At 44.2% G+C, this 18,418-nt stretch overlaps 1 protein-coding gene across 1 annotated transcript in view; it reads left to right on the plus strand.

Annotated features, from left to right (window-relative positions):
• chpt1 (choline phosphotransferase 1) overlaps positions 1 to 18,418 on the plus strand; it is a 45,975-nt gene that overhangs the window by 21,537 nt on the left and 6,020 nt on the right. Inside the window, exon 5 of the mRNA XM_063217674.1 lies at positions 3,406 to 3,537. Within this exon, the coding sequence (XP_063073744.1) occupies positions 3,406 to 3,537 (132 nt within the window). The remainder of the gene's footprint in view (positions 1 to 3,405; positions 3,538 to 18,418) is intronic.

Consider the following 18,418-nt stretch of genomic DNA (forward strand, 5'->3'; position numbering starts at 1 on the left):
TTATTCGCCGCCAGCCAGGCAAAATCTCAGCCTTGCGGGCAAATCCTGCACAGGTAAATATCTGATGTCAGTGAGTGACTAGCTTAGTCGGCAAGGTCCCCACGCCAGGCGTAACTATCTGTCCCATGTGCACATTACACTAGCTGATGCTAGCCAAGCTAGTGAGTAGCCGCGCGACTACATTAGCTGCTGCTAGCCAAGCTAGTGAGTAGCCGCGCGACTACATTAGCTGCTGCTAGCCAAGCTAGTGAGTAGCCGCGCGACTACATTAGCTGCTGCTAGTCAAGCTAGTGAGTAGCCGCGCGACTCCCAGTGAGGTACCCAAATGTAAACATCAGCTATACCAGCAGGGCTCTAAATTAAAGGACCAGTTCAGTCAATTTCAACATGCCGTTGTAATGCTCACACTACTCTGGACTTGTCAGTACCTGAGGTTTTTTTTTTTCTTCTTCAGCCTCTTCCGAGATCTTGGTCATTGTAATGGGGGCATCGCTTTGTTTACATTTCAAAAAAGCATTTTTATTTATTCCCGAAAACATCCAAAAGGTTATACAACATCAGCAGACAACTAGCAAACAGCGATCCCTTTTGGGAAAAATATTTGGAGTAGGTCTATGTTACATTTTTTAAAAATGTAAACAAACGCTGCCCCCATTAGAATAGCTCCTATCTCGGAAAGGGCTTAGCCGAAAAATGTGGCATCACCGTGTATTGACAAGTCAAGGGTAGAGTGAGCAATACAACAGCATATTGAAATTGACTGAACTGGTCCTTTAACACCAGCCAACCGGCCAAGTGCTGGTGAAATGTTTGTTTGGCAGGTAGAAAAGACCAACCACTTTTGCTAGTAAGATCAACATCTAGGAACCATTTTGACTGGTGATTTAGTTTCATTTCATTTAGAGCGCTGGGTACCAGTGATGTCATCAGCTCTTCTTTGCTGCTGTAGGCCTAGTTATTTTAAAGAACAGTTGCTTTGTCCCATTCAGTGAACCACTTCCTGTTGGAACATCAGGGATTCCGGATCATGCCATGCTGTAGGTGGTAGTGCCTGTACAGTATGGTTAGTAGGCTACTAGTGGCTATCGCTTCATAGTACAGTAGGATGCTAAGATCCCGTGTACCGGTTAGTGGCTATCGCTTCATAGTACAGTAGGATGCTAAGATCCCGTGTACCGGTTAGTGGCAACCGCTGCATAAGAGTAGAGTACACTACTAAGATCCAGTGTCCTGGGCTGTGTTTCTCAAAACTTCTACTTAAGTATGAGGGGCCACCTAGGCAATAAAAGTTTATGCCTAAAATAATTGTATTGGCCTACATATAATGTTTGTTCTGGTACATGCAAATAAAATGCTTGTTAAAGTGCATGTGTGAGGTAAAATAGTGTATTTATAAATGTTCAGTGATGATGTGAAACTCACGTCTGATATATTGCCTAGGTCAGTGTTTCCCAACCACTGTGCCGCGGCGTGTGGTGTGCCGTGAGAGATCGTCAGGTGTGCCGTGGAAAATTCTTGTTTTCCAAAAAAAAAAAAAAAAAAAGAATTCATTATTATCAGCATTATAATGCCTATATGGCATTATGTAGGCTAGTGTCTGCTGTTGACTGGCGTCCTAATCATGTAATAATTCCTTATCACTAGGTGGCAGCAGGTAGCGAATTGCATTGTAGTAGCTGTCAAAAAAAGGCAAATGCCGTGTTGTGAGCTCGAGTCAATACAAAGAGAGTTACATTTCTTTTGGATTTAGGACTACTTGTACGTAGGTTAGTACTTGTACGTAGGAAGCAACGGCACCGATTCCATGGTATGTAAACGAAACACCCTTCACAAAACAAGAGTGCAGACTATTTTGTTGGCCTGCGTAAGCAAACAGAGAACCAAGCAACATTTATGAGGGAAAAAGGGTTAACGAGAGAACCTTAAAGCTAGCTACCACGTAGCTGAACTTGTAGCTAAATAAAAAAAAAGTCACAAAGTGGCAGAGACGCTAATATTACCTGCCTGCAAAGCCATTGTAAATGAGATGCTTGGACCTGAAGCGGTTAAAGAAATAGCCAAAGTCCCACTCTCAAATAACACAATTTCCAGACATTGATGACATGTCTGCTGACATCGAAAGTGTGGTTTTGGAAAAGATCCGTATCCGTGAGAAATTTGCGTTGCAACTTGACGAGGCTGATATTAGTGGACATGCGCAACTCCTGGCCAATGTGCGTTTTGTGGATGGAGACGCAATCAGAGAAAGCGTTCTATTTTGCAAGGCATTGAACAGAGATTGATATTAAACATGCATACCAGTATACATATTGTAACAGTGAAATATTTCCTAAATAGCATTGCTACTGTCAGAATAAGCATTCTTTTCTGTATTCCTGCAAATAGAATGCTTTTGGAATAACAATTTGTAAATAGTAAGCCTAGGCCTACTTTGAAGTTTATAGCTTCCTTAAGAAGGGGCATGTTACGTGCACTTTTTATTTGAAAGAGGAAATTTAAAAGATGATTAAAAAAAATACAGTTTTGTGTTTATTTGATTGCTATTCAAGACACTTTTATAAGAATGACTATATTGTTAGGCGGCTACTATAATTTGTTTTCATTATTTCATCATTTTTGGTTGGTGGTGTGCCTCGAAGGGAAAAAGTGCCCTGGCTCAAAGAAGGTTGGGAAACACTGGCCTAGGCGGCCCCTCATACTTAAGTACTACTTAGGCTTAAGTACTACTTAAGGGTTTTTGGGAACTGCACCCCTGGTTAGTGGCTATCGCTACTAAGATCCAGTGTACCAGTTAGTGGCGACCATCTCATAGCAGATTAGCATGGATGCTAAGATCCCGTGTACCGGTTAGTGGCAACCGCTGCATAAGAGTAGAGTACACTACTAAGATCCAGTGTCCTGGTTAATGGCTATAGCTGCATAGCAGAGTAGGATGCTAAGATCCAGTGTACCGGTTAATGGCTATCGCTGCATAGCAGAGTAGCGGGGATGCTAAGATCCAGTGTATCGGTTAATGGCCATCGCTGCATAGTGGATTTGTAAAGATCCTGAAGGAGTGAAGTGATTCATAACTGTGTCCCTCGCTGCTCTGTCTGTCTGTCGCCTGTCTGTCTGTCTGTCTCTTCTCTCTCTCTCTCTCTCACTCTCTCCCTCTCTCTCCCCCTGTCCCTCTCTCTCTCCTTCTCTCTCCCCCTGTCCCCCTCTCTCTCTCTCTCTCTCTCTATCTCTCTCTCTCTATTGATTCCCCATAGTGGTTTATAGTAATAATAAGTAATAATAGTAATGTAATAGTAATTGTAATATCTCCTGTCTCCTGTGTCTCCTGTGTCTCCTGTCTCCTCAGCTCCCCATGTTGGGTCTGCAACTGTAACAGTAATTAACCCCTTGTCTCCTGTGTCTCCACAGCTGCCCATGCTGGGTCTGCAACTCTATTGGTTCCCCATCTTCGGCATCATCGGCGGCTTCCTGCTGTCCAGCTATAACTACTTCCAGGTCATCCTGAGCGGAGGGGTCGGCAAGAACGGATCCACAGTAGCGGTAAGCTGAACTTAATAGGGTGCTAGACATACTGTATATAGACCATGTTTACTATGTGCATGGAGTATAATTATGGTCATCCTGAGCGGAGGGGTCGGCAAGAACGGATCCACCGTAGCGGTAAGCTGAACTGCAATAGGGTATTAGCCTGTATAGTATGGTGCTAAACTTAAGCAATATAACACGAGTGGGAGTGAGGTTGTTCTGGGACACCCTCACGGGTGTGATTCGCCGCAGGCACGAAGCCGCAGGCTGAGTGCCGTAGGTAATTACACCCGTGAGGGTGTCCCAGAACAACCTCACGACCAGGAGTGTTATATTGCTTTTATACAATAGCTCCTTTGCCAACACAATTAGTTCATTGACAGTGATGTTAAATTATATTCATTATTTTATTTGATTGTGTATTTGCTTGTTCCTCCGCTCCGGAAAATAGTTCCAGTTATTGTCTTTGGTTGCCGCGCAACGCGCACCACAGCGCTGCCTGCCTGTTTGTAGACGTTGATCTGAACGTTCCCTGCAATTGTGCAGCCGCTGAGAAAGGGCCCTGGCTGGCAGTCTGAAACAGGTGGTGGGGTGAAAAAATAAAAAAAACAAAAAAACAGGTGGATAGCTGCTGCTGATCCAATTTTGCTGACGTTATTTGCTGATGGTCTCCAGTTTGGTGATGGTCTCCAAGTACATGGCTCCACCGCTTTCTGCTCTCCATAGAGGTGGTGCCAATAGCTCACAAGAGAGCTCTCTTGACCTACAAGAAAAAACATATGCCATAACGAGACATTATTAACAAACAAACAACAATTACTTAATAAATATGTGTGTAATGGTGCCTAATCTAGATGATGTTGCGCTTACCTATGCCCACTCACTGCCATGATCTCTCTTGCCGCGAGTCCTGCGTCTGACAGCTTCTGGATGGCGTGGCTCTTAAGCTATGGTTGGTGTAGCGCACCTTCGTCCCGGCATCCTAAACTCAAACGTGGGAGCATATCTGGTCAGTTGATTTATTCCAACTGGGACAGTGGGTGTACCAAAATCGTCTGTGGGAGATACATGCCGCCTAGGATGAAGGTAAAGCGCTTTCCCATCTGCCGGGATCGCTTGTGCAGGTATTTCTTGAGGGAGGCCACTGGGCAGAGGGGATTACTGGCTCCTCATACATTGCTCCTCTGTTGTTCTCTCTGGTCCTCTCCATCGGATTTTTGTTATTTTTCGTTTCTTCATTAAACGTCATGGTGTAGTACTGGCAACCATTTTCGTCTCTTGCCAGCGTAAATGAGTCAGGCTTCAGCTGCCCATTGCGCTCGCAGCCTCTTCGCCCGAAATGTAACTGGATATCAAACCACACCTTCTGTAATAAACTTTTAGGGTTGCTTGGCTGCAGGGCTGTGCTGGTTTTCAGTATGAGAAGGTCTTCATTTGAGATGGGGTGGTGAGGATGTGTCGTTTTGTCTCTTCCAGCTCTCCTGATTTGTTTGAGGACACCTTTGAACACATTATTAGCCGCTGCGAACTCAGTGTCCAGCATTATATTAATATTGCGGCTAAGGGGAGGCTCATTGAGATGGCGATTGAGCCCTGCCCGCAGCCCAGCATAGCTGCTAATGCCATACATTTCCCCTTTCACTGTTCTTATCGAACCATAACATTCTCTAAGCATATGGCCTAATTCAGCCTTTGCTATTGTTTTGAGATCCGCTGTATACTTGCGCTCTTGCAGCCAACTTGTAAAGCACTTCACTGCCCACGAAGTTTGTTTAACGGTATTCCCTTCGTGTCGGCTCTTTTCTATGGAGTCCAATTCTTGCAGGATTAATTTGACAGCTCTTGTTGCGATGTTCGGCGTAACCTCCATGTTTGCCCTTTCCTCCCTCTCCTCCTCATCTGATTCATACTTCAGATCGAAATTAATGATAAACTCGTCCATAGTTATTCTTTTTTTCTTCTCTAGGCTACCTGTCAACTTCCTCGATTACTTCTCGCTTGTTTATGTATGTATTTTGTGGAATGATGGAATGGAATGTTGGTGTAACGGTTACTTTGTATCTTTGGTCGCGGAGTGATTATTAGATGTGACCCTCACTCCTAGTGACTTGTAGAACGCCTCTTGTCCAATCAGAATTTGTGAAATAATTCGACCGGATCTAACTATTGTATAAATAATGTTTATAGAGCATGTTTAAAGTACAGTACTACAGATGTTTACTATGTGTAAATGGAGTATAATTATGGTCAACCTGAGAGGCGAGAGGTTGGCAAGAGCGGATCCACCGTAGTGGTAAGCTAAACTGCAGTATGGTATTAGCCTGTATAACGATGTGGTAAACAATTAGACATACTGTATATAAGAGCACTATAGTACTACAGATGTTTACTATGTAAATGGAGTGTAATTATGGTCGTCCTGAACGGCTCCACCGTAGCGGTAAGCTGAACTGCAATAGACAGTATTGTTACACTATTTATTATTATATATAATCACCCCCCCCCTTTCAAACCACCCCTAACTGGGGTGGGCAGTTATGTTCACCCAAAGGCCAAATTATGTGGCACAAAGGAGGCTGAGGGCCAACAACTCCAATCAAATCAATGCAGTGAAGGACAGGATTTGAAACGTATGATAACAGATGACACACGTGTTAACAATGGACATTTTGAAATCAGGTGACACAATGACTTTACAAAGGGGGCGTAAAGGGGCACCGATGTCTTTCCAAGGGGGCGTGAGGGGGCACCAATCTATTCACACAATATCCCTTTACATGAGTATGAGAGACACCAGTCTCTCAGTGAGTAGCAACCTGGATTTAGACGTACCAGTCCAGTGCCACATATTCCAAATGAGCTGGTTTTACCTGTCCAGTTAGGACAATGGTTCTCAACCTTTTTTGAACAAACGCCCCCTTGGCCTTATCCTAGGCCTCCCAACGCCTCCCTTGACCTCATCATAAGCCTGACAACGCCCCCCTTAGTATTAAAACATTAAATGGACTAATACCCCCCAAATGTCAACTAAGCACTGCCCCCTGTCAGCTGTATCCTTCTCAACGCCCCCCTGGGGGGCTGTACCGCCCCCGTTGAGAAACACTAAGTTAGGGCATTCACCTGGTTGAAGTGGACAGGTAACACTAGGTCATCTGGAATATGTGGCTGTGGACTGTAGCGTCTAAATCCAGGTTGCACTTCACTGCACGTGTGGTGTGATCTCTTCACGTGAGTATCAGGGTGCAGCAGCAGCGATGTCTTTGAGGAGCTCTGCAGCGGTGCGTAGATAACTGATAAGCAGATAACCTGCAGAAACCCTGATAACGTGACCAAGCGTAATACTCTCTATGCACTTTACCCTCATGCACTTTAATATGCAGAGTAATGTGCAATTTAAAGTGATGCTGTCCCATTTTTGGAAATAAGCTTATTTTACACCTCCCCTTGAGTAAATAATAGGGTTTAACAGTTCTCATTCACTGAGTATGGCAGTGCAAATTTGACCTCCATGCTAACAGTTAACATTGAGTCTTATGAGACCAGCTGGCGGCTAACTGGTCTCATAGGACTCAATGTTAACTGCTATCCAGAGAACGGTTGAAGGTATAGAACAACGGTAAAACCCTATTATTTCACTCAAGGGGAGGCTTAATAAAATAAGCTTATTTTCAGAAATGGGACAGTATCACTTTAAATATCGTCCCTTTCTCTTTACTGTTTATGTTCATGTCTGTCCACATGTATGTTTACTGTATGTGCTTTGCTGTTGTGTGTGTTGTCTATTGTATGTATTTGATTTGATTTGATGTTGGGGATGTGCCACAGCAACTTCCAATCGACTATGTTGACATGGCAATAAACTATAGTAAAGAAGAAGGACCAATGCACACTGGTGGACTTAGTTTTGCTGTTTTTTATTTAGTTGAACAACGTGTTTCGCATTGTGCAGTTGATCCTTCTTCTTTACTGTGGATTACTGATGATTGCACTTCACCAGCACCTGGAACCTGGCTGTGCATAGGAGTTCCAGATCTTTGATGGCAATAAACTTCTTGAACTTGAACTTGAAGCCTTGATAACAAGGAGAGGCCTTTGCATCCATCCTGACGGCACTCTGCTAACACCCAGCTGATACTGTGAAATGGTGGTTCTCAAGGGGGGCGTTACGGAGCCCTAGGGGGGGCATTGAGAACGATGCAGCTGAGAAGGGGTGTGCTCAGTTGCCATTGGGGGGCGTTGACAGGCTTTTGATGAGGTCATGGGGGGCGTTGACAGGCTTATGATGAGGTCAAGGAGGCGTTGACAGGCTTATGATGAGGTCAAGGGGGCATGTGTTGAGAAGGTTGAGAACCGCTGCTGTATAACCTTTCCACTTTATCTTCCTGATAGCACTCTGCTAACACCCAGCTGATACGGTAGAACTGTAAACTTCCCCGAGGAGAAGAAGGTTCCATAACGTGGAGAATTCCTGCCTACTAGCGCTCTGCTAATGATCAACTGATACTATAAACTCCCCATCGCTGCTGATTAGACTATAGCAGAGAACGATAAGGTTTTCTAACCCTAGTGCCCCCTTGACCTCATCATAAGCCTGCACACACCCCTTGACCTCATCATAAGCCTCCCAACGCCCCCTTGACCTCATCATAAGCCTGCCAACGCCCCCTTGACCTCATCATAAGCCTCCCAACGCCCCCTTGACCTCATCATAAGCCTCCCAACGCCCCCTTGACCTCATCATAAGCCTGCCAACGCCCCCTTGACCTCATCATAAGCCTGCACACACCCCTTGACCTCATCATAAGCCTGACAACATCCCCTTGACCTCATCATAAGCCTACACGCACCCTCCTTCAGGTTCCTCATCACAACTCATGTGAAAAGATTACGCCCCCTTACAAAGACATCAGTGTCCCCTTACGCCCCCTTTGTAAAGACATCAGTGCCCCCTTACGCCCCCTTTGTAATGACATCAGTGCCCCCTTACGCCCCCTTTGTAATGACATCAGTGCCCCTTTACGCCCCCTTGTAATGACATCAGTGCCCCCTTAACGTAGCCGGCCCCCTTGTCAAGTCAAGTCGGTTTTATTGTCAATTTCTTTACATGCACTGGTCATACAATGAATTGAAATCAGGATCTTACTTTCCCATGCAGACAGACATAGACATGGACTTCAGGTGTGGACATAGACAATTAGACATAGACAGTACACATACAGTACATTCCACCTAGAGTGCCTATACAATACCCATGCAGACATATAAAGTGCAAGACTGGGCAACAGCAGACATGCATAGAACATGTAAAGACATTGGTACAGTGTAGAGCAGTTATGTCATCTGTTCACACACTTTTCCTTTCATACGTTTCCAAATCCTTTCATTCGCTTCATTGATTGGATTGGAGTCGTCGTTCTCAGCGTAGCGACTCTGCTGATACAGCTGTACACCAGCGAGAGATAACGTTTGCCCCAGTGCACTCTGGGAGCGTGCTTGCAGAGTGATCTCTGGCTTTCTTTCTTCTGAGTTTCACTCGTCACCTGTATTGATAAGAACAGACTAGCCTATATATTGATGAGGGCTCAGGGTACCTCAGTCATGGAGGAGGATGGGGGAGAGCACTGGTTGATTACTCCCCCCACCAACCTGGCGGGTCGGGAGTCGAACCGGCAACCTCTGGGATGCAAGTCTGACGCCCTAACCGCTCACCCATGACTGCCCATGGGTGACTGCGAAGATGACTGCGAAGGCCTACTGGGCCCAGGCCTAGGGGAGATGGAGGGTTGTCAGGCCTAGGGGAGATGGAGGGTTGTATTGGCCCAGGGAGTTCCACTGATCACCTGTATTGATAAGAACAGGTGAGGAGGGATGACCTCTAGTGACCTCACTGAGCAGCCCTGAAGCTCTAGCCTCTATTATAGTTGCATTCTCATATTGCGTTAAAATCAGACTTTAGACAACTGTATTGGCCCAGGGAGTTCCACTGATCACCTGTATTGATAAGAACAGGTGAGCAGGAGGGAGAGATGAACTCTAATGACCTCACGAAGGGGGGGGGGGTCTTTCTCTATTGTCTGGCCTAGGGAGTTCCACTTATCACCTGTATTGATAAGAACAGGTGAGCAGGAGGGAGAGATGAACTCTAATGACCTCACGAAGGGGGGGGGGGGGGGGGTCTTTCTCTATTGTCTGGCCTAGGGAGTTCCACTTATCACCTGTATTGATAAGGGCAGGTGAGCAGGAGGCGTGAACCTTAATAACCTCACGAAGCCTCTATCAGGAACTCCGGGGAGAGATAACTGTGTCCAGGGGACTTGGAGTCAAAGTGTCCCAGAAGATCTAGCCAAGTGGTTCTCAAGCTCTTTTGAATAAACGCCCCCCCCCCTGGAGATCATCTTAAGCTTGCAAACACCCCCCCCCTTAGTATTAATAAATGAAGTAAACTCGTGCTCTCTAATGGCAGCTGAGCACCGAGCCCTCAGCTGTATCCTTGTCAATGTCCCCCTAGGGCTGTTGTTTGGCGCAGGGTCCCATTGAGGGGGGGTCTTTCTCTATTGTCTGGCCCAGGGGCCCATTGAGGGGGGGGCTCTCTGTTGTCTGGCCCAGGGGCCCTCTGTTGTCTGGCCCAGGGGCCCATTGAGGTGGGGGGGGTCTCTCTCTGTTGTCTGGCCCAGGGGCCCATTGGGGTGGGGGGGCTTTCTCTGTTGTTTGGCGCAGGGTCCCATTGAGGGGGGGTCTTTCTCTATTGTCTGGCCCAGGGGCCCATGGAGGGGGGGGGGGGCTCTCTCAGTGTCTGTAGGCGTGAACCTTAATAACCTCACGGAGCCTCTATCAGGACAGATTACTGCAGGGGCCTACTGGGCCAGGCCCAGGGGCCCATTGAGGGCGGGGCTCTCTGTTGTCTGGCCTAGGAAGCTTCACTTATCACCTGTATTGATGAGAGCAGGTGAGCAGCAGGAGGCGTGAACCTTAATAACCTCACGGAGCCTCTATCAGGACAGATTGCTGCAGGGGCCTACCGGGCCAGGCCCAGGGGCCCAAGAACCAAGGGGGCCCTGAAAAGCCCAAGCCTCTTTATTTTCATTCTAACACTGCGATACATATTGCATCTTTAACAACTGTACTGTATTTTCAACAGCAGCTAAAAACCAACACCTTCTTGGAGACTAGCAACATGCATGGCTTGCAGTTTAATAGTTCTATTTGAATAGTTTTAGGATTGCAGTTTTAACTGTATTTTCTTTTTAAAAAGTGGCCCAAAGTCGTAATCAGAGTCATAATCCGCCCCTGGTGAACCCTAATGACCCCTCTATGCCCATGTAAGGATGGTGGTGAAATTTGCCCTTTGACCTCTCCAGGCCTATATAGGTACGGTGGTAAACGTTGGCCTTTATCCTGGTGAGTGGAGATAGAGAAGATATCAGCAGCAGGAGATGGCAGAGAGACACAATCTGTTACCTCTGATAGAGTTTTTTTGGAAAAGGGTCATTTCACGTGAAATCAGACACTTTGGGACCCGACCGACCCGGATTTCAATCATACTTGGTGTGCCTTTTCAGTAGCAAGGTAGCACCCCAGAACTGCATTGGTTTGAATCTGACTCTAATATTAAGGGAGAAACAGACTAGGAAAGGTTCACATGTGAGGGTAGGACACTATACATTCAGCCTTGAATATATCAGTCAGTGTTAGTCACAAAAAGATGCCTGTGGTGTTGTTTGAAAGCTCTTTTCTGGCTCTACATATTACACAATCACCTTGGAATACAACTACTCTCAGAATATGAATTATGATTAATTGAAAAATTAAAAATTGAATATCTAAAAAACTCATATTTTAAAATGGCCAGTTCCTTGTCCAAACGTAGCCGGCAATGTCATGAGTAGCACCTAAAATGCTGGTGTTCGGTTTGTTATTCATTTCAGAGAGAAGTTGACTCACAAATATGGCATCATACAGACCACTTACTAATAATATGGTAATACCATAGTAGCATCACATGACAAAACAAAAACAAAACAAAAATGGTCAGTGTCCATGGTCCCAGGTTTCAGAAACTAAGGCAGAGGTCCATTTATACACACCAAATGATGATATGTGAATGTTTGAACATTCCTTCTCTGTGTACCTGTGCCATCTTCCCTTTACCGTACTTTAAAGAGATAATCAATGGCTACACTCTCATTTTGTACTCTACCAGTGCATTTGAAGCAGCAGCTGTGTCTTTTGTAGATAATGTATAAGTATGTCCCGTTGCAGTTACAGGTTCCACTACCAGAAGCACATCCTGATGATCCATGACAAGTCTATCTGGTCTGAAGGGAAAAGTGAAGGATGGAGATGGCCCATGAGGATGCAGGAAGTTCAGTTTCACCTCTCCAGTGCTCGGCATACATTCCTCAGCACATGCTAGCCACCAGTTGCCATCATATACAGCTACAACATACCCTTTGATGCTTGAAAATGTAACACATTCCTTTACTGAGCTCACTCTTTCAACTCTGCCTTCTCTGAATGCTGAAAATGGCCTAACTTCCACTGTGTCCATTGACAATGGGCAGAAGCTGTGTAGTTTTTGAGTACCTGGAATAGTTCTTGCAGATTCAAACCTTTTCAACAGGTTCTCAGCTTCATGATGGTACATCTCTGTTGTGGCAAACTGGCAATGGATGTTCTTGACATTATCCTTGACAAATTCAAACAGTTGGTATGGCGTTACAATTTAATTGTCAATAGGACGTTGCAGACTTGCTCGTGCAGCAAGCCATTTAACTGTCCCTCCAACGCCATCACATGGACCTTTGCCATGTGATGTGGCAAAAAAGTGCCACTCTGCAGGTATGTGAAAATCTGCCTCGTGGTGGCACAAATTTGTTATGTTTTTAAGGTTCTTATATTGTGCAGGAAGTCTGCAACGTCCTATTGACAATTAAATTGTAACGCCATACCAACTGTTTGGCAATGGATGTTCTTGACATTATCCTTGACAAATTCAGTTTGCCACAACAGAGATGTACCATCATGAAGCTGAGAACCTGTTGAAAAGGTTTGAATCTGCAAGAACTATTCCAGGTACTCAAAAACTACACAGCTTCTGCCCATTGTCAATGGACACAGTGGAAGTTAGGCCATTTTCAGCATTCAGAGAAGGCAGAGTTGAAAGAGTGAGCTCAGTAAAGGAATGTGTTACATTTTCAAGCATCAAAGGGTATGTTGTAGCTGTATATGATGGCAACTGGTGGCTAGCATGTGCTGAGGAATGTATGCAGAGCACTGTAGAGGTGAAACTGAACTTCCTGCATCCTCATGGGCCATCTCCATCCTTCACTTTTCCCTTCAGACCAGATAGACTTGTCATGGATCATCAGGATGTGCTTCTGGTAGTGGAACCTGTAACTGCAACGGGACGTACTATCTACAAAAGACACAGCTGTTGCTTCAAATGCACTGGTAGAGTACAAAATGAGAGTGTAGCCATTTATTATCTCTTTAAAGTACGGTAATGGGAAGATGGCACAGGTACACAGAGAAGGAATGTTCAAACATTCACATATCATCATTTGGTGTGTATAAATGGACCTCTGCCTTAGTTTCTGAAACCTGGGACCATGGACACTGACCATTTTTGTTTTGTTTTTGTTTTGTCATGTGATGCTACTATGGTATTACCATATTATTAGTAAGTGGTCTGTATGATGCCATATTTGTGAGTCAACTTCTCTCTGAAATGAATAACAAACCGAACACCAGCATTTTAGGTGCTGCTCATGACATTGCCGGCTACGTTTGGACAAGGAACTGGCCATTTTAAAATATGAGTTTTTTAGATATTCAATTTTTAATTTTTCAATTAATCATAATTCATATTCTGAGAGTAGTTGTATTCCAAGGTGATTGTGTAATATGTAGAGCCAGAAAAGAGCTTTCAAACAACACCACAGGCATCTTTTTGTGACTAACACTGACTGATATATTCAAGGCTGAATGTATAGTGTCCTACCCTCACATGTGAACCTTTCCTAGTCTGTTTCTCCCTTAATATTAGTGTCAGATTCAAACCAATGCAGTTCTGGGGTGCTACCTTGCTACTGAAAAGGCACACCAAGTATGATCGAAATCCGGGTCGGTCGGGTCCCAAAGTGTCTGATTTCACGTGAAATGACCCAAAAAAAGGTTCGCACACTTTGGATTTTTTCTTCTTTAAGTTATTTTTTCTTCTTTTTATTTATCCATTCATTGGCAATGACGTTTCGACCTCTCTGTCTTCCTCAGATTCACTAACAAACACAGGCTTGACACATTATAATGAATCTTAGTGAATCTGAGGAAGACCGAGAGGTCGAAACGTCATTGCCAATGAATGGATAAATAAAAAGAAGAAAAAATCCAAAGTGTGCGAACCTTTTTTTCCAAAAATACGTAATCTTTTTGTTCAGCACCAGGGATTGTGCACAAGTAACTCTCTACATAGAGATAGATAGAGTGACCTCATAATTCTGCACACCTGATGTAGGGTGATAAAGTTTCCTCAATCTGGGGGTTGTAGGTTCAAATTCCACTTGACCTCTCCCTACACCTCCATCCATGGCTGACGTGTCCTTGAGCAAGGCACCTAACCCCACATTGCTCCAGGGACTGTAACCAATACCCTGTACCAAGGCACCTAACCCCACATTGCTCCAGGGACTGTACCAGCCTGTAAAATAGTAACTTTAAGTGTCTCTGAATAAAACTGTCAGCTAAGTGTAACGTAACGTAATGTAATCTGACAGCTTAGAGATAGCAGAGTTGACACATCTGTCATTCCTCGAACTGGGGATATCATATTGCTGCAAATACTTGGTTGAACCGAAAGTGTGCGTGTGTGTGTGCGTGCATGCGTGTGTGTGTGTCTATATACAGTAGGACACCAGTGTGTTGTGTCTCCACTTCTCCACATCAGCCTGAGTGATTAGTGTGTCTACTGTGTGTGTGTGTGCGTGTGTGTGTGCGTGCATGCGTGCGTGCGTTCGTGCAGGACACGTGTGTTTTCTCCTGGTCTCCACATCAGCCTCATTCTGTGTGTGTGTTTGTGTGTGTTTGTGTGTGTTTGTGCGTGTTTGTGTGTGTGTGTGTGTGTGTGTGTGTGTGTGTGTGTGTGTGTGTGTGTGTGTGTGTGTGTGTGTGTGTGTCTCTCTCTCTTAGGGCTGGTAACATTCCCCTGAAATTAAATTCGAATATGGGTCTTAAAATATGGTCCGAATATCGAATACATTCGAATATTATTATTAATTAATTAATATTTTTTTCCCACGGAGAAAATCACGCAAAAAACGAGCACTGGAATAGACATTTAGACAGTGGGGAAAAGGCTATTGCAGGTCGTTCTACCCGTTTATTTTGTGCTGGAGATACGAACAACTCAAACTCGAAGTAGACACACGGCACTTGTCAGGCTGTGCCCTCCTAGTGGCGCAACACTTTGAACGTCGATGATAATCAGACAAACACGGTGTGAAAGACTATCTTGGTCCGTAACTGGCGACTGTAGATGTTAGAAGCAATGTTATTTGGTCGTCAGTAAATGTCACTCTTAATTTAGGGCGTATTCATTCAGACCAGGATTGATAGACTTTCGTTTTGACCAAACGTTGTGTTTCTATCACCTGGAGTTGGTACGTGGACCCAGATAGTCTTTCACAACGGCACCTTTGCAGATGCGCGCTCCCTCTCTCTCACTTACCCACACACGCGTGAACAGACACACACACACACACACACACACACACACACACACACACACACACACACACACACACACACACTAGCGTCACCCAACCTCTCCAACTAAAATTCCATTCCATCCATTCCATTGATGCGTTGACAAACTCCTTGATGCCGCCTGCTTTGGTCTCGTGCATGTCGTACCCAATTCAAACAATTAAGGCAGCATTTGTGGCGGACGGTGCAAAAAATGTGAAGACCAGTCGCTTATCTGTAGCTACAAAAAGCTATATTGCGACTTCATGGTGCTAACTCACACCTCTCCAGATTCCATACCACTTTGTCACTCGGCCCACTTTTATTCCGAGCATAGTTTGGGGTGGGGGTGTAGAGCTCCACGTTGTAAGTCATTCACGAGAGACGACAACTTCTTACAATGTGGTTCGAACAGCAATAAGAACTCAAATGTCAAAACAATCTGCACGAAGCTACTCTCTTTCAACAAAGCAACTCTGCAGTTGCTTCCTTGTTGTGACATGTGACTGCAGCAGAGACACAGGCCAGTAGGCCTAAGGGACGCACCATGGACACTTAACGGAGGAGAATCAATGCGCGCGCTGCCCTGCGCAATATTTTGTAAATTATTCGAATATTAATTTATTTCGTTCGAATATACATATTTTTTTCTATATCCTCCTGACTACCAGGGGGAAAAAAGTTTAAAAATCTTTGTTTTTTTTCACTCCCCCAATTGTTTGAAGGCAAAAAATGAGATTGACAACATTTTTTTCGAATTTTTATTTTTCATTTTAAAGATTTAATGTGTCCATTACAGTGGACATTGGAAGGCCGTACATTGAAAATGTACCTTAATTGCTATCAATCAATCTGGATGAAAAAAGTTTAATAATTAGTAAATTTGAGCATTTATGAGTTTACAATGAGTGTTTTATTGGTTTGAGGTGGAAACTGGATGTGTCTGTGACCATTATCATTCATGCAGGTCATCTCAAGTCAAAGCAATTTTGTTTTAAGCAACTGGACTTGCAGTTGAAGCTTGAATGACATGTGGTCCCTCAACTGAGAACTTTCACCAGAGTTGACTAATTTTATAGTTCTGATGTGTGAAATATGGGTTATTATCTCTGGAACAAACATGTGTTCATGTCTATAGGATTAATTTAGTCTTAATTTAATTTTTGGTTGAAATATTGTCCTGCAAAGTTCAGACACACATCAGAGTCATGCTCCACATGGGGCGACAAATGCATCAATAGGAAAAGTTCTGCTTATTCTGATTCTACTTTTCCTGCTTGAAATGAATCCTAAGAGGTCTCTGAACCTTCAGCATCTTCCTCAAACATCACATCTAGGATTATTTATCAATAATGTGCTGTAAAGTGTCTCTCCTTCTGATTCTGATACTGACTTTCTGACTAGAAAAATACTAACAAAATGGAAGATGTCACTACCAATGTCCATTTTAGAGGACATTTCTTTAACGCCTAAATATGGGGATTAAATAATGTTACATTAATTTAGAAATTGTTTAATTGTGCTCTGAAGAGATTGAAATAACATATAAAGATGATGTTATAAGCAGGGCTTGAAAACGAAATTATTTTTCAAACGTTCCGTTCCGAACGGTTCAGGCAAGTTTCAGTTTAACGTTTTCGTTCCTGCAATCGTTCCCCCACAAAAATATCGTTCCTGAACCGGTTCGGAACGAAAAATAACGTTCGTTCTTAACGTTCCTGTCGTGTTTAACGGCCATATTAAGTCTATTTTCGTGGACTTTATCTTAGAATAGGCGTACTCATTATTTCCCCTTGATTTACACAGCTATTCTCAAAAATAATAACACACCCACAAACACTCAGATGGGCTATCCATCCTGGCAGATTTAACCGGATGCCTATAATTCTTATCAAAAGTAGCCTATGCCAGCCCAGTAGCGGTGGGTGGATGTTGATTAGGGAGGCACAATACAGAATAGCCAGAGAGAGTTTAAAAAAATAGCCGGAGAATCTCTGGAATAGCGCAGGTAAACGTCAGCATAATAAGAGGTGTCGATAGGCATGGATTTCAGTTCTTGCCTAGCTCTATTTAATAGGCCATGATGAGGTTTGCAGCAAGTGAAACGTGTAAAAGGGACACAGTTTGCTCCACAAAAAAATCCCAAACTGTTTTGAGATGTACGATGCAAGGGGTCACTAGTTCTAGAGAAGGGACAGGTTGCATAGTATGAAACCTCGGATATGCTCTCAGATATCGGCTACCAACCATTCCAGTGCAAGTCCATCACCACAAAACCGGAGACCTTTTGTAGCCTAACAGACAAGCGTCACAAAATAGTAAGAGTTTCCACGTAGTCCATCCCATCAGCCCAGCCCTCTGCACGACAGAAGAGAATAATAACTTAAACAACAACAAATGCGCTGTCTTTCTCTATCCCTGCTTGTTGTCACAAGCGACCTACTGTTAGCTAACGTCAGCTATAGCGTTTGTCCATCTGCCACAAATGACTTATCCCGCATTGACCACAACAACAGATAAATAAGACGTCCTTGATTACAGCACATAAAACACCAGCTCTCACCTCTCTTCTCTACAACCGACAGTGGGATACGCTGCGCACAACAAAAGCACTTCAGTAACTTTACGACAACATAATTTGCCATAACCGCATTGAACATCGAGGCACTCGGCGGTGCCATTACAAGTAGTAAGCTAAACATGACTTACCCACCAGTTGCCTCTCGAGAGCACTCTGCGAATTAGTAGACCTCCTTGGGTTCATCAAATCGCCTATCCAATTCCTTTGCAAATCATAGACTGTAGCCTATGGTCCAAATACTCTGTCCCTGTAGGAATCCCAACACCGATCTCAAGGCATGTTCTCTTTTGCTCTCCATGGTGTCAATATAAAACTCTGTAGGCGTAACTGTCCGTGAATGAGACTGAAGAACAGCGCGGGTAAAGTGTCATTTCTCTTACAAAACCTTATTTGATATTGGTGGTCAACAACTTTAGGGTGGGTTTATTAGAGCCAACTTCCAATCACTACGAGAAAGCCAGGAGAACAGAGACAGTTTAGTTCTAGTTTCCTATCAAAATCTCTGAGGAGAAGCACATCCTAAAATTTACCCAGGAAAGGTTTTCTCCATACAATGCACATCGCAATCTTTTAATG

The sequence above is a fragment of the Engraulis encrasicolus genome, chromosome 15 (assembly GCF_034702125.1).
Source record: "Engraulis encrasicolus isolate BLACKSEA-1 chromosome 15, IST_EnEncr_1.0, whole genome shotgun sequence".
Taxonomy (NCBI): Eukaryota; Metazoa; Chordata; class Actinopteri; order Clupeiformes; family Engraulidae; genus Engraulis; species Engraulis encrasicolus.